General features: G+C 40.9%; 1 protein-coding gene across 1 annotated transcript in view; it reads right to left on the bottom strand.

The window, feature by feature from the left end:
• Window positions 1-1,504: 1,504 nt before the first annotated feature.
• Window positions 1,505-16,992, bottom strand: part of elp1 (elongator acetyltransferase complex subunit 1) — a 68,623-nt gene continuing 53,135 nt past the window's right edge. Inside the window, exons 26-37 of the mRNA XM_067983549.1 lie at window positions 16,787-16,910; window positions 14,005-14,102; window positions 12,723-12,924; window positions 11,913-11,974; window positions 11,406-11,468; window positions 9,400-9,460; window positions 8,969-9,082; window positions 8,741-8,852; window positions 7,218-7,345; window positions 5,342-5,496; window positions 3,537-3,615; window positions 1,505-2,401 (exon numbers count right to left, since the gene is read on the bottom strand). Coding sequence (XP_067839650.1) covers window positions 2,337-2,401; window positions 3,537-3,615; window positions 5,342-5,496; window positions 7,218-7,345; window positions 8,741-8,852; window positions 8,969-9,082; window positions 9,400-9,460; window positions 11,406-11,468; window positions 11,913-11,974; window positions 12,723-12,924; window positions 14,005-14,102; window positions 16,787-16,910 — 1,263 coding nt within the window. The 3' untranslated portion in view covers window positions 1,505-2,336. The remainder of the gene's footprint in view (window positions 2,402-3,536; window positions 3,616-5,341; window positions 5,497-7,217; window positions 7,346-8,740; window positions 8,853-8,968; window positions 9,083-9,399; window positions 9,461-11,405; window positions 11,469-11,912; window positions 11,975-12,722; window positions 12,925-14,004; window positions 14,103-16,786; window positions 16,911-16,992) is intronic.

Here is a 16,992-nt window from a genome sequence, read left to right as displayed (position 1 = left end):
AATTTGATGTTAGTGCATCTGCAGGTTTCTTGCTGTCCGTAAAAAGTTTGACAATGTCACATATGATTTAGAGTAAACCGTGGTTCCAGTGATCCCACACATGTTGGGCGTTGTAATACATTTAATTTTCCGTTACAAATTAAAAAAAGGCACCAATTTATAGGTATTTGTGTAAATACAAAAAGCAGTCTAATGGCTTCAAACTTCAATTGTAAACAATTTTACAACACCAAGTTATAGTCCAACGATTTTTATTTGAAATCTACAAGCTTTCAGAGGCTTCCTCCTTCCTCAGGTAAATACATTTACCTGAAGAAGGAGGAAGCCTCCGAAAGCTTGTAGATTTCAAATAAAAATCGTTGGACTACAACTTGGTGTTGTAAAATTGTTTACAATTGTCAACCCCAGTCCATCACCGGCATCTCCACATTCAAACTTCAAAACATTGATGACTTACAGAAGGACCCAAAGAGCAGTACAAAACCTATCCAAGGAATATTTCAAAGTCCCACATTAGCCTTATTTTCAAGTACTTTCTATTCTTAAAAAAAACACATTTAAAAGTTTTTCCTTGTAATAGCTGGCCTTTCAATTCCAGTTATCAGTTTTGTAGAATATCTGAGAGCAGACATTTCAGCACATGGCCTCCCAGTACAATCTGTTGCTCCACTGATAACAATGGAGCGTCAGGGCTATTATTGGGGCAGTGTCAAACGTTAAGAAGCATGATGCTGAAAATGTTACACCTCAGCACCCACCTGGAAACACAGCATGAAAACGGTGACTACAACTGAAGCCGCCATGATGAGGTGAAAGTTTTAAATCGACTTATACTTTTATAAAACCTGAAGTAAAGGTCTCCCATGCACTCCCCCATCCCCCGCAAAAAGAAAAAACAAATACTGAAAAATAAGACCATTCCGAGGAGTTTTCTGTGAACAGTGATGCATTACGTTCCTGCGTGTTAAGGGAAGCTGCAGCAGTGATGAGTTCCAACATGGAATTAATGGACAAACTGCAGACTGGTGTGATTACATTATAATACTATGCAGCCATTTAAACAACCCTTAGCCTTGACTGGCAAATTGTGCTCAAAAATGCACATACATACACTAGGTTCAGCTTTCCATCTATTCATAGCAGATGGCAAAAGTCGGGCAAGTCCCTGGATAGGACCAGCTACATGTGACAGAGTTATTCACGGATTACGTGCCAGCAAACGTGTAGTGAAATACCATCACCGACATCACAGCAGAAACAATGCCACAGGACATCATGATCACTACTTGCAGACTTAATCTTTACCATCGACATTGCAAATTCACTTCAGAACTGGTTCTGAATCAAAAAAATAACAAATCACCCTCTAAACAAACAAATGGATAGCTTATGAGTTATCAGTTAACCCACCAGTGGGATATGAATCATATCACCTGGGTCTTCACAACTTATCCGCTATGTATTCTGTGCAGGCACTTTGCTCATTTAAACCTCCGCAACCAAATCAGCATCCAGGTTTATTCTGTTAAATTGTTAGGTTAAAATTGAACAGACATCGACTATATAGACAATATGACATGTCTGAATTTCTGTTACAGTCTTAAAACACATTATTTTCAAAAACATCTATAAATAAAAGCATTTACAATGTAGTTGCATTTTCCATTTGCAAGCGGTCTTGATTCAAGTTCACACCTCACAGCGGTAATTGGTATACTGGTACCTCCATATTAACTGCTCCTGGCACTAATGTTTTTCCCATTCAACTCAGTATTTAATGCTAGCACACCGCACTCTAATACGGGAGGCTACCCTCTGTTACTGCTGCCCGTTTTGAGTGTGCATCTCCTGCTAGCCGTTGATACATGGATAATTATCATCACCCATGCTTAGTTTTGGTTCAAATCATATAACAAGGTTTTAGCGTACCGTGAGAGTATTATTTGTAAAACAGAAATCATGTGAAAATAAAGGCATTTTTTTAAAACAAAGAAGTAATAAGTACTTAATAACCAAGATTTTCAATAGGTTGTCCAATTTACACAATTAAATTGGTCAAATCATTTTGCACTACCTTCCTTTTCGTAACCAAACTATATTATAGCAGGAAGAGCTCTTGCTTTCCGAGTACAAGTCTGTCAGTTTATGATTGTCTTAATGACGCGGTCATGTGATCTGTCATATTCCGCAGCTGGGTAAACACATTCCATGATGTGCATCCACCAACGAATATCCGTCTTCATGAGCCTGCCTTGATTTTGGATCGCTCGCCAATGGCAGTAATGTCCACGGTGCAGTTATAAACACTCCAGGGAATGCTGCTCACTTGAGTTGTTTCACAGAATATTTAGCTTCCATTTCACATTCTTATTGAGTTTAGGAGGGACAAAAAAGTCTTCATCTAAAAAGAGAAATATAAGAAATCAGACATTACTAATTGATCTACCTAACGAAGTGTGATAGATGATTTGTCACTGACAGAACTTTTTTTGTCAGATCATTCCAGTAAACAACCCCTCAGCTTGATATTTAGACTTTAAAAAAAAATGTATTTCAGCCAGTTGTAGCAAGCATGACGACCCTATTTTTATTAATTTATTCCCATCAATTTTTTTTGATAAACAATAAACGTCAACATCTCAGAGAAACTGGTCAGAATGAGCTGTTGTACTGCATTGGACGGTGTGATAAATTAACAGTGGTAAAGAAATTGCTGTTAACTGTGGGAATTTCAGTGATTATGTAATTTCAACACTGCACATTAATTTAGTTTCACTACCATCAAAACTCACTGCTTAAATAAATTAATACCCCTCCTCCTACAAGCAGAAATATACGGATATTTAAATACAACCATAATTCTTCCTAAATGCTCCGATGTTTAGACTGATACTTTTAGCAAATCACTCTCTTTAGTAACTTCTAGTTGTGATGCTGTATACAGATAAACTACTTCATTTGTGTTCCAAATGTTACCCAGTTTTGTATTTGAGCACAAAATCTAGGCTGACACTCCAGTACAGTACTGAGGGAGTGCTGCACTGTCGGAGGTGTCATCTTTCAGATGAGATGTTAAACCGAGGCCCCATCTGCCCTCTCAGGTGGATATAAAAGATCCCACGGCACTATTTCCAAGAAGAGCAGGGGAGTTCTCCCTGGTGTCCTGGCCAATATTTATCCCTCAACCAATATCACTAAAAACAGAATATCCGGTCATTATCACATTGCTGTTTGTGGGACCTTGTTGTGTGCAAATTGGCTGCCGCGTTTCCTACATTACAACAGTGACAATACTTCAAAAAGCACTTTATTGGTTGTAAAGAGCTTTGGGACGTCTTGAGGTTGTGAAAAGTACTTTATGAATATAAGTTCTTCCCTTTTTTTATTGCTGTTCAGGCCAGAAGAATTGCATTGTTTAAAAAAAAAGTCACCACCTCTTTAGAGAGGTTACAGTATGTGTATCTGAACAGCTGAATATAGAGCTTTAATACAAGGCTTTGCCATAGATACCATTGGGTGGTATTCCTTACACTGACCTTGCTGAGGCGTTACTCCGCTCTTTGGTTGTTGGAAGGAAGCAGTAATGCTATTTGCAGTAGAATCGGGGCCAAGAACCTACAAGAAGCAAAAAAAATACAGCATTTTGACAAAAGTATGGCATCCTTAATTTTCTTCCAACTTAAGTCAGCCTTTAAATATACTGAAAATACAAAACAGCACTCCTGATCCAATTAAGGGGGGGGAGGGGGGAAAAAGTTCCTTGTGTACATTATCTCTTCTTCCCCCTTCATTTTAGACAAGAGTTAACCGATTTCCTTGTCTCTGCCACTCTTAGACCAGTCTGTGCAAGAGTTGCTCTGGGTGACTCACTGAATCTTTCCTTCCTTTTCCTCCCCTTGGGAAAATTCTCCAGCACCACCTCACACGAGTTCCTCAACTGCACAATCAAGATCAAAAGTTCATCATACTGGGGAGTTTAGTCTTCAGCATATTATTAATATGTCTGCACTTAATTTCCCCTCCTCCACATTTGAAAAGTTTCCCTCACTTAAAAAATGTTCAGTTCTGACAAGCCAGGTGCAATCAGGCTTTACGGTTTTAGTAAAGTTTATTGTTTATCCTCCAATTAACAAAATGTGAGAAAAAGGACCTTAACGTTTGGAAATGTACGGAGTCTTAAGTCAAAAAACTACAGCTTGTTTTTAGCTTGATAAAGATGAATGTGGTATAAATTCTGTACTTCAATCCTACTGGTACAAAAATGTACCCTTCTGTTTGTGGGTTTTGATATTGGGATGACACAGCTGTCAATTCAGTGCAAACTACTTAAATTAGTGCCATCTCTCTCTGGATAATAAGGAAATGTAGTGATGCAACATCACTGCACTGCTATCTGCCCCTTGCACCTGACCACATCTCAATTCTGGTAGTCTTCTTGGCTTGTGCAGTGCCTGTCTAGAGTCCACAATCAGTCTGCTTTACAATAGTATTGCAGATTACAGCAAATGCATTTAACTGATGCCGTTAAGTAAAGCCCCTGTATGTTTTTTAAAAACAAATTCACAAGCAATTCATCCTCCTGATTAGGACCACCATCACTGCCGTGTATCGGAGGCTTGTGCATGAAAACATGATATTCCATCCCTGAACCTGTGCTGTTCAGCATTGCTAATGAACAATGGGAGGGGGAGGCAACTACAAGCCAAGTGAAGAGTGATCTCCTGGACTAGTTTTGATCGTCTAAGGAGGTCAGAGAGGAATTTCCCAGATGTCCCCCCCTCTAAATTGGCCTATTTTTTAAAGATCTGGTTTCTCACCTCTCCCAGGAGATCTCATGGGTTCGGGTGGGGTAGGGAGTGTGTACATTGTGATAGACAAGGTATCACAATTGTGTGGGGCAGGCTGGATGGACCAGAAGGTCTTTCCATGTCCGTCATTGTTCGTATGTCCGTAACAACGAAAGGCGTTTCTCAACGTGTAAGCTCAATTGTGCAAGTGAACTGAAAATGCAAAAAGTATGTTTGTTGATGTCATTAAATGTATTTATTTAAAAGTGACTACTGTAAATATATAATGGTCTAACAGAAAAGGACAGGAGATCCCAGTTTGAAGCACATTTTCCCATCACTACCACAGTAAAACATTGCAAACCAAGGATGTGATCTCAGTGCTTGACACCACGAAAGGTGCAAACAGGATGCGTAACCTCTGGTAAACAGGAGATCATATTTTAAGTTGAATGGTAAATAGCAGAGATAATTTCAGGTCAAGACAAGATTAACCCAATGGGAAAAAAAAATCAGCTTGTATTATTTACTAATATCATTATTACTTCACTTACTGGACAGATCGCTGTCTTCTTGGGATCAGCCTGCCAGATATCAGGGATTGATTTCTCCATTAGTTGTAGGGTGCCCTCCAAAGCCTGTTGTAGCTCTGAAGCCAGAATGTCAAATCCAAAAAGGACCAAAACTTTCAGCAATCTGTGTACTTCACCTGGTGATGGGGAGAACCATACGCAGTGACGTCAACAAATACGTTTATGAGTATAAAATTCTTGAAAGTAAATCCAACCAATCTCTGGCAGATGTAAAAAGTCTCATGGCATTATTTGAACAGCAGGGGAGCCAGTGTCCTGGGCCAATTTTTATTGCTCAGCCATCACTAAAAAACAAATTATCTCATCATTTATCTCATTGCTGTTTGTGGGACCTTGCTGTGTGCAAATTGGTTGCCGTGTTTCCCTACATTACAACAGTGACTACACTTCAAAAGTACTTCATTGACTGTAAAGCACTTTGGGACATCTGGAGGTTGTGAAAGGCGCTATATAAATACAAGTTCTTTCTCTCCTCCTTTATAAGTACCCACTAAACAAGGGAAAATTTATCAAGAACATAATGGAAATTCAGCAACAAAAGCATCCCTTTAAAAGGATCCTGAACAATACAATTCAAATGCCGTTTGAAATTCCATCACAATCAAAGGCAAGAGAATGTGCTACCCAGAGTGATTCGATTCTAATACTCCACGGTCAATCTCTACTTAAGAACATCGTTCCAGGGAAAACAAGTTGATTCTCTTAACAGGAGTGGATTGCAGTACACAAATGTAATGTATCACTGCTGTCAGGATTTTATCCTCAGAATTAGAACCAGGGGGCGTAGTCTCAGGATAAGGGGTAGGCCATTTAGGACTGAGATGAGGAGGAATTTCTTCACTCAGAGGGTTGTGAATCTTTGGAATTCTCTGCCCTAGAGGGCCTTGGATGCTCAGTCAGAGTATATTCAAGGCTGAAATGGATAGATTTTTGGACTCTAGGGGAATCAAGAGAAATGGGGATCGGGCGGGAGAGTGGAGTTGAGGTCGAAGATCAGCCATGATCTTATTGAACGGCGGAGCAGGCTCGAGGGGCTGTATGGCCTACTCCCGCTCCTATTTCTTATGTTCTTAGACCTGAGAGGGTATACTTAGCAGGAAAGACTGGCCAGGCTGGGTCACTTTCCTCTGGAAAAGAGAAGGCGGAGGGGTGACTTGATAGAGGTCTTTAAGATTATTCAAGGGTTTGATAGGGTAGACGTAGAGAAAATGTTTCCACTTGTGGGGAGTCCAAAACTAGAGGTTATAAATATAAGATATTCATTAATAAATCCAATAGGGAATTCAAGAGAAACTTCTTTACCCAAAGAGTGGTAAGAATGTGGAACTCGCTTCCACATGGAGTAGATGAGGTGAATAGCATAGATGCACTTAAGAGGAAGCTAGATAAGCACACGAGGGAGAGAGGAACAGAAGGTTAAACTGATAGGCTTAGATGAAGAGGGGTGGGAGGATGAGTATAAATGTCGGCATAGACCTGTTGGGCCGAATGGCCTGTTTCCGTGCAGTAGACTCTATGAATTAGCTTATGAGCTACTAAGGATTCCATCCAATGGAGATTGAACAAATAGCTATTGGTGACAGTGAATTCCAGCTGTTCTTTTGTATTGTGATCATCTCAAAAGTTAGGTGTGGATCAAGCTAAAAATAAAACTGGTCCTCCATTTTCTAGAGTGCAAACTGTTTTTTTTGAACCACATAGTTTAGACGACAAGGATGAGTCCTGGCAGCATCGTGGAGGGGGAACAAAAATCCCGTGACCACACACCTGGACCTTGTAAAAGAAATCTACAGTCTTATTTTATGTTAAAAAAAAGATAAAGTGGGATTAGGAATACCGGTCAATTTGTCCACCATGCATATAATTTCTCCTAATGCTTCCAGCAATGCTATATCCTCCAACAGACTTCCCTCCTTCAGGCTGTGCCTTTTCCGCTCTGCCTTACGCCGGTTCTTTGAACTTCGCCTGTGAAATACACACACGCACAAAATGGTCGCATGGTAGCTCATCGACTCACATTGTTATTGCTGAGTTAATACGGGCTTACAGACACATGGACTAAAAAACGCTTTGTGACAATAACAAATGCTCTTGCGAACAAATGCAAAACATCTCCTTCACATCATTGAATCATGCCCAATAACTAAACTATCTGCATGATGGTTATAACAATGCTGCAAGATGGCTGGAATCCTATGCCGAGTCTGCAGACACTAAATAATAACCAAAAACCTGAAGATTTTCATTTAAAAGCACCATTGAAAATATCATACGCTGCAATCTATACATGCTGTACTTAACGAAATGTAAAACCCACATTAACCCTTTCTGCACTTTATCCTAGATAAGAATCTGGTCTCATTTGTATTTCAATTAAATGCAAAAGCAGTGTTCATCCAGTACCAATACTGCGCAGTTCAGAAGGCTCTGAACTGGTCTGAAGTACCAACTTCCACTGCACACATGATGTTACAATGACTCTAAATGCAAGCAGAGACTTGTAATAGCAACCTTCCATGGAAGGGGAAATGACTGAGTGAATGTAAGATAATCTATTATAATGTAGGAAACATATTCTCCAGTTTATTATTTTAAAATTCATGTACTCTGTATTGAAGCCACTCCCCAGTTTTTCCTTTAATTTCTGGAGTAATTTTCCTGCCAATTCTTAAAAAGTTCATGTTGTTGTTAACCGTGGCTCAGTCAGGTGTTAGCGGGTCACAATCTCTTCTCTGAGTCAGAAGGTTGTGGGTTCAAGTCCCACTCCAGAGACTTGAGCTCAAAAATCCAGGCTGACACTCCCAGTGCCAACACTGAGGGAGTGCTGCACTGTCAGAGGTGCCGTCTTTCGAATGAGACATTAAACTGAGGCCCTGTCTGCCCTTTAAAGTGGACGCAAAAGATGCTATGGTGCTATTTCAAAGAAGAGTTCTCCCCGGTGTCCTGGCCAATATTTATCCCTTAATCACCACAAACAGATTATCAGGTCATTATCAAATTGCTGTTTGTGGGACCTTGCTGTGCGCAAATTGGCTGCCACGTTTCCTACATTACAAAAGTTACTACATTTCAAAAGTACATCATTGACTGTAAAGCACTTTGGGTCATCTGAGGTCATGAAAGGCACCATATAAATGCAAGTCTTTTTTTTGACCACTGTGTTGCTGAAATCTCTTTTTATTCTCTCTTCTCTCACTCACTGTTACTCTAGCCTCATCATTAAATTTGTCAGATCACTAATCTGTTTTAAAATCTGACAGCCCAATCTGCGTTGCTTAACTTTACGTGCTTAACTTTACGTGTCCGGATCAGACGGTGAAGAAATGGAAATCTTTTCGGGACTATTAATTTCAAACTTACGCCGAGACCCTGGAATTACTGTGCGAGTATTTGGAGCTCATTCCACTGATTGACCGCAAACTGCTAGCTTCTGAATAGAGATCAGAGTCCGGCCCATCAGCAACCTCCTCATCTAAAAAAATATTAAGATGCAGAAGTCACAATTTCTAGCTCTTCTTTAAAATAATATAAATTACTGGATCACGTTTGAAAGTAACATACTTAAGTGAGGTATTTTTTTATAGTTACCTAAAAATCCTTCCCTTGCTTTCTCTTTAATTTCCCGAACAACTGCCAGCCGGGTTTTATGACGTATAAATAAGGTTTTCTGAGAATCTAGGAATGCCATGTGGTTACTATGAGCTAGAGAGGAAAAAAAAGACAGAACAAAGCTTAATATTTGTACTATAATTTTCCTCCAGATGAAGCTTTACAATATAACCTTAATTTATCAATGACAAATATTGATGTTACAAGCGTGTCAGGGCCATATTCTGGCAGAAGGGGTGTCACAGCCATTTCAAATTCCGGAGAGCAATCAACTACCATTGAGAAATGATATTCAGGCAAAGATTACATTGATCTGATACAGAGAGCATCCGTTACTACATTTCATTTAGGATTGTACTGAAAGTTCACCGGTGGAGCATCTTGCAAAAGATAGAGAACATATCACCTACCTTCCAATATAGAAGGTTTCAGGTTAGTTTCCAAAATATCAGTCCTGTTGTACTTGTAAATCTAGGAAAAATTTGTTTCAATTGATCAAATTTTTATTTGGGACAATATTTATCCCTCAATCGACATTACTAAAACAGATGATCTGGTTGTTTATTTCATTGCTGTTTGTGGGAGCTTGCTGCGTGCAAATTGGCTGTCGTGTTTCCTACATTACAATAGTGATTACACTTCAAAAAAGTACTTAATTGACTGTAAAGCGCTTTGGGATGTCCTGAGATGATAAAAGGCACTGTATAAATGCTAGTCTTTTCTTTACATTCAGCACAAGTTTGTTTTTCATAAAACAAATCAATTCATCACACTGACGTCTGATTAATCCAGTAATTTGCAAGCTAACAAAATTGTATAACCCAAACATATTCAAGTACATCAGATCTGACTATACACACTGTAAATAAGGATTTAAAAATAACATTTTTTGAGTGAATGTTGATGCATGAAAGGTAAAGACAAATAGGTGCACAGTTGTGCTTTCTGGAGGCAGAGATTTTAATGTGTTAATAAAATGTTAAAAAGACTGTTCAGTGGGGAACAATGGAATACCCAGTTTACTTCACGAGAATTATGGCAGTCTTGGATAAACGTGCTGTGCATTCCAACTATAAAATGTGTGCGGAATAATTTTCAGTAAAAATTAAAATTTCTTGATCTTTTAAATAACACAATTGCTGAGAACACATCTATACTCATTATGTGTTCTGAGCTGCTTATATTCCACAACGGTTTTGTGAAAATCCCCTCAATGAAAATTAAGGACTAAATTCATCGACTGTCTCAGTTTGAAACAAGAGTTTTCAACAGTGGTTCACGGCACTCATACAAATATTTAGCTGTGATATGACATGCAAAGATTCATGGAGGAAAGTAAACCTTCTTTTACCACTTCAATAATGTATCTTAGCCCCTAACTGTGGCAATCTTCTGTTAAAACATTGAAACACTGTTGTTTGCCAACAGCAGTGGGATGGGCAAAAAGAACTTTGGTCCTGATAGGGTGAAAAACATCATGAGAGATAGAGGCGCTCATCAAGGTTAATTAAAACCTCTTGTTGCCCTGATGGATCAGCTAATAGGCATCCCAGTTTGGATATGGGCCTCACAGATCAGGACAGTCCCAGCTTTAATTCCTGGTCTGAGCTGTTAGATGATATCTCATGGTAGCATTAGAAGCGCAACAACTGACTTGATTCTCCCTGGACTAGCAAATTCTTATGCTTGATCACTATTAGATAGTCACTAATGGATCTAATAAGATAGTCACTAATAAATCCAATAAGGAATTCAGGAGAAACTTCCTTACCCAGAGAGTGGTTAGAATGTCGAATTCGCTACCATTTAATGCATTTAAGGAGAAGCTCGATAAACACGAGGGAGAAGGGAATAGAAGGGTATGCGGATAGGATTAGATGAAGTAGGGTGGGAGGAGGCTCATGTGGAGTATAAACACTGGCACAGACCAGTTGGGCCGAATGATCTGTTTCTATGCTGTAAATTCGATGTAATTCTATGTTGCTGTAAAGTGTTGCACGTGAACAGAAAAGGACTGAGTCAGATTTGAGTGTTCCCAATGCCAAATAACCTGCCGAAGCTCACTGTCTAGTTTCACATGTGCAAAGTCATCAGTTCCATGTGCGAACCTAGACCAGTTCCACTCTAGGCTGCATGCTGATTAACTGAGGCATTAGGGTGGCAAACACAAAGAGGTTCCTGGAGGTGGGATGTATCCCAGCACGGTGGGGAGACACAAAATTGGAGCAGTGTTTAAACACATCCATACTTGTTGTATAAACTATTTTAACAATTTGTAAATATGCAAATCATATTTTAGCCTCGATACGATAAAACTGAAAAAAGAACCAAGAAAATGGTAATTAAAAATGATAACTTTGTGAATTCCACTTTATGAACAAACCACCTTAAATGATATATTACTTAAAAATATTACCAGTCTTAGCGATTCCTCCCAGGCAGCGCCTTCTAAAAGTGAAGCAATGGCTTCCTCACAGTCCTGTTGAGAGATATCACAAGTTCTCTTTGACATATTAATAAGGACAAAGTTCTTAAAAGAATCCATCTCAATAATCACACACAGCAGTGGACACTTACTGTCCTTTAGTCAAGAATGGTAAACAATTAGCTGAACTATGGAATAGAATATTTCCCCAAATGTGTATTATTTTGATTGATAAATTGAAAGACTTTCTTTCTTTACATCATGCCCAGTTCCTCCTTTCTATTTTTGGGGAAACATTACCTGGTTAAATTGGTAGCTGTAGAACAGTAATTCATTTCAGGACCATTGGAAGAAGTCTGATAGAATATTTAATATTTAAGGCTCATCGTCTCCCCAGTAACTTTGGAACAACATTTTAAACAGGCTATTTTGCTGGCAGGTGCTGAAATGAAGGCCACCTCTTTGCATTTGTCAAAGAAGTCCAGAAGTTAAACTTACCTTCGCATACTGCTCCAGGATTAAGGCTGCCTCAGAATGTCTCCGCTGCTCAGTCAACCTCCCTGGAAAACATCACAGATACACATCTCATTCACTTCACACAGCTTGTGTTTCTCTTTTTTAAAAATTGTTTTTGGGCTCATCGAGGTGAGGAGCATCAGTGCTGTTTGATGGAATATTATCCCACTTTTTATAATCATTGCCAGCAATCTTAGTTAGGCCAGTAGCAGAGTGAAAATCCCTCAATGCACCTTAATGTAGTCTCAGAACTGCACCGGTATGACTTTCGCATTTCTGCCTGCACCCACCTTGTGACAGGCAGGCAGGATTTGCTGGGCAATTTACTACAGCGACACATCTACTGGGAAGTGACTGACACTTAGAGCTAGGCCATTTCAGGGGTGATGTCAGGAAGCATTTCTTCACACAAATGGTGGTGGAAATCTGGAACGCTCTCCCCCAAAAATCTGTTGAGGCTTGGGGGGGGGTCAATTGAAAATGTCAAAACTGAGATTGATTAATTTTTGTTAGGTAAGGATATTGAGGGATATGGAGCCAAGGCGGGTAGATGGAGTTAAGGTACAGATTAGACATGATCTAACTGAATGGCAGAGCAAGCTCGAGGGGCTGAATGGCCTACTCCTGTTCCTATGACACTCTCTAAACTTACTTCACACGAGACACCCAGAGCCAGAGAGGATTTTTTGCATCCCATCAGTTTGTGCTGCATTTCAACCCAGATTCCAGAGGCAAAGCCAGTGCACCCTTCAAGACAAACTTCAGAGTATTTCTACATGTACCAGTCCTTACCTGCAATAGTCCGTGCCATGCTAACCAGTTTGTCCTCAGTGTAGTGGAGCTGAGCAGCCATACAAAAAGCCTGCTGCCAACTGCTGCACAGCAGGAAGGCTCCCAATGCTTTTTCGCATTCTTGGCATCGTGCAAAGATTAGCCCCGCCTGTTCATAGTACTGCTTCTCGCTGAGGTACTCGCCATATGCAATACTGATGTCCTGCAATTGGAAGGGAATCAAAAGCAGGCTCATAGCTGACACTTTTGGATTATTAACTTCCTAACTGAAATTTGAGGCACTCTCCATTTTCATTAATCAACTGAGCTTCAACAGAAAGTTACTGAAAATCGTTAAGTATAGATTTAGAAGGCAGCATGTGGAAAATTAATCACCCAGTCTCTATCCGTAATTGTTATTTATTCTTGCATTTGAGAATTGTGCTTTCACCATTATATACAAAAATATGTACTCAGCAATCCTGAAAATAACATTAATCTAAATTTAAAAAATCTTATTGCTCTTCAGTAACAAATGTCATTTTACAACCATTGATGCACAGAAATTATCCCCTGTAACTTTCTTGCCCTCACTTCACCACTGGGCTTTGACCACTGTCGCAGAATATTAAGCAACAAATTGTACGTTACATAAGTCTGGTCAGTAGGTTTGAAAGAGATTCTTAAAGGAGGAAAGGGAGGTGGCGGGGGCAATAGGGTTTAGGGATTAAATTGGAGTATGGTGCAAGTAGTATGGTGAAGGGAGGTGGGATGCATAAGAGGCCAGAATCAGAGAGACCGTGGAATGGGGGGGGGGGGGGTTTGTAGAACTGGAGGAGGTTACACACATGCAGAAATAGATGATAGATAGATAGATAAAGAAAAAACACAGGATAGGATACGTGCAGCAGTGTTTTGGATGAGCTGAAGTTTAGAGGGTGCAGATCATTGGAATTGTCGAGACAGGCGCTGACAAAGGCACGGATGAGGGTTTCAGCTGCAGGTGGGTTGAGGCGGGGCGGAGATGGGTGACGTTACGGAGGTGGAAGTAGGCGGTCTCTGTGACGGGGTCTGAAACTCAGTTTAGGGTCGAATGGGATGAGGAGGTTGTGAACAGTTTAGTTCAGTCTGGCCGGGAAAGGGGATGGAATTGTTGCCAAGGGCTGAAGATGATGGCTCCTAAGTAAACTTCATAGAAAGGAATTACTGCAAGAGAGTTTGGCTGAAGTTGCGTTTGTTTAACAAGGCCCTGCACTTTAATCACCCTCAGTGGTTGCAGTAAGACACAAAATTTTCTTCATACCTTGTATTCTTGGCTGTTTACTGGGAATAACTTCAAGGCTTCACTGTACATCTTCTGGTCCTTTACCAAGTTTAGAAGCTCAATGAAGTGCTGAGGCCCTGAAAGAAAGCGATGTCTTAAAAACAAATTTATGCAGCCTAGTGGAACAATACTGTTCGCGCTTGCATAGTATACCATGCAAATGCAAACTGATGAGAAATAGGATGTGGGGTTATCTCCTCAAGCCAAATCCTTGCTCACAAAACATCAAAGTGCTAGTTGTGTTCCCATAGGGATGGAAAGAAAACAAAACTAGCATGATTTACAATTTTCACTTGGCACGAAGTGCAGCCCTGACTGAGATGAGTGTTCTCCCTCTCATCCCATCCAACTCAGTTGATTAACAACATGGGGGAAATTAACCCCCTCATCCCCATTCACTAAACATCAAAGCACATATTGGATACAGAATTTCCCAATAAATCCATAATGCAGATATCCCGCAAGGATCACTCAGTTCCAGACCTCATTACAGCCTTACTCCAAACATGGACAAAAGAGCTGAATTCCAGAGGTGAGGTGAGAGTGACTGCCCTTGATATCAAGGCAGCATTTGACCGAGTGTGGCACCAAGCAGCCCTAGTAAAATTGAAGTCAATGGGAATCAGGGGGAAAACTCTCCAGTGGCTGGAGTCATACGTAGCACAAAGGAAGATGGTAGTGGTTGTTGGAGGCCAATCATCTCAGCCCCAGGACATTGCTGCAGGAGTTCCTCAGGACAGAGTCCTAGGCCCAACCATCTTCAGCTGCTTCATCAATGACCTTCCCTCCATCATACGGTCAGAAATGGGGATGTTCGCTGATGATTGCACAGTGTTCAGTTCCATTCGCAACCCCTCAAATAATGAAGCAGTCCGAGCCCGCATGCAGCAAGACCTGGTCAACATCCAGGCTTGGGCTCATAAGTGTCAAGTAACATTCGCGCCAGATAAGTGCCAGGCAATGACCATCTCCAACAAGAGAGAGTCTAACCACCTCCCCTTGACATTCAACGGCATTACCATCGCCGAATCCCCCACCATCAACATCCTGGGGGTCACCATTGACCAGAAACTTAACTGGACCAGCCACATAAATACTGTGGCTACGAGAGCAGGTCAGAGGCTGGGTATTCTGCGGTGAGTGACTCACCTCCTGACTCCACAAAGCCTTTCCACTATCTACAAGGCACAAGTCAGGAGTGTGATGGAATACTCTCCACTTGCCTGGATGAGTGCAGCTCCAACAATACTCAAGAAGCTCGACGCCATCCAAGATAAAGCAGCCCGCTTGATTGGCACCCCATCCACCACCCTAAACATTCACTCCCTTCACCACCGGCGCACAGTGGCTGCAGTGTGTACCATCCACAGGATGCACTGCAGCAACTCGCCAAGGCTTCTTCGACAGCACCTCCCAAACCTGTGACCTCTACCACCTAGAAGGACAAGAGCAGCAGGCACATGGGAACAACACCACCTGCACGTTCCCCTCCAAGTCACACACCATCCCGACTTGGAAATATATCGCTGTTCCTTCATCGTCACTGGGTCAAAATCCTGGAACTCCCTTCCTAACAGTACTGTGGGAGAACCTTCACCACACAGACTGCAGCGGTTCAAGAAGGTGGCTCACCACCACCTTCTCGAGGGCAATTAGGGATGGGCAATAAATGCCGGCCTCGCCAGCGCGCCCACATCCCATGAACGAATAAAAAAAAATTCTTAGTCCTATTTTGTAGGTGCCATCGATAAGAGTGCATTCACAGTATCTGATGACACACAAACAGTATAAACCCACCCAATCCACATAAAAGTGTTGTACGTTATAAACAACAACAACAACTTGCATTTATATAGTGCCTTTAACGTAGTAAAATGTCCCAAGGCTCTTCACAGGAGCGATTATCAAACAAAATTTGACACCAAGCCACATAAGGAGATATTAGGACAGGTGACCAAAAGCTTGGTCACAGAGGTAGGTTTTAAGGAGCGACTTAAAGGAGAGAGAGGCAGAGAGGTTTGGGGAGGGAATTCCAGAGCTTAGGGCCTTGGCAGCTGAAGGCACGGCCACCAATGGTGGAGCGATGAAAATCGGGGATGCGCAAGAGACCAGAATTGGAGGAGCGCGGAGATCTCAGAGAGTTGTAGGGCTGAAGGAGGTTACAGAGATAGTGAGGGTGAGGATTTGACAACAACGATGAGAATTTTAAAACCTCATACAAGCGAGCAATTTTCAAGGCTGTAAACCAATTTCAGCATCCCGCGGACAGTTATGAGCTGCTGGTGCTTTGCTCCCAACTAAAATACCCAGTTGAATTACAGAATGTAAATCCATGCCAGGTGCCCATTGCTCTATACAATACAATAAAATATATTAACCACCCCGATAATGATTCATAACATTGGCGACTTGCTGTAGATGTAGACCATGGGGAATTCATGAAACTAGTTACACAATTCTAGCAAAAACATGTTTTGAATTATTAAGGCTAATCTCATGCAAATCAAGCCCACAGTTTACATTCTGATTTGATTATAAAAAAAGGAATTTCCTTGCAACACCAAACATGGTCAAAGCCAGTGCTCTCCTCCTCATCCACACACGTACAAACATGTACACTGGATGCGATATTGGGTTACAAACTCCTCGGAAATAAGTCTGCACACCACTCTCCCTTTACCCTCTGAATACCCTAATTTCTGAAATCGAACAACTTAACCATCAAATCCCAACGCACTGAGTGTTTTGAAGCCGCACTTACCACATTTACTGAGGTGTTTGAGAGCCTTTTTGTGTCGCTTCAAATATTTATCTATGGTGTATCGCTGGTAATTGATCTCCATTTTCTTTAATTTGTTCAAAAATGGTAGATATTCCTTAGGATCCTAAAACAAGAAAATAACATTCACATATACATGAACCAGGTCAACTTCAAAGCCTCATTTCATTTGATACTAATGTAAGTTT

This window comes from Heptranchias perlo, chromosome 4 (assembly GCF_035084215.1).
Source record: "Heptranchias perlo isolate sHepPer1 chromosome 4, sHepPer1.hap1, whole genome shotgun sequence".
NCBI lineage: Eukaryota > Metazoa > Chordata > Chondrichthyes > Hexanchiformes > Hexanchidae > Heptranchias > Heptranchias perlo.
This window is presented reverse-complemented; position numbering and strand designations above follow the sequence as displayed.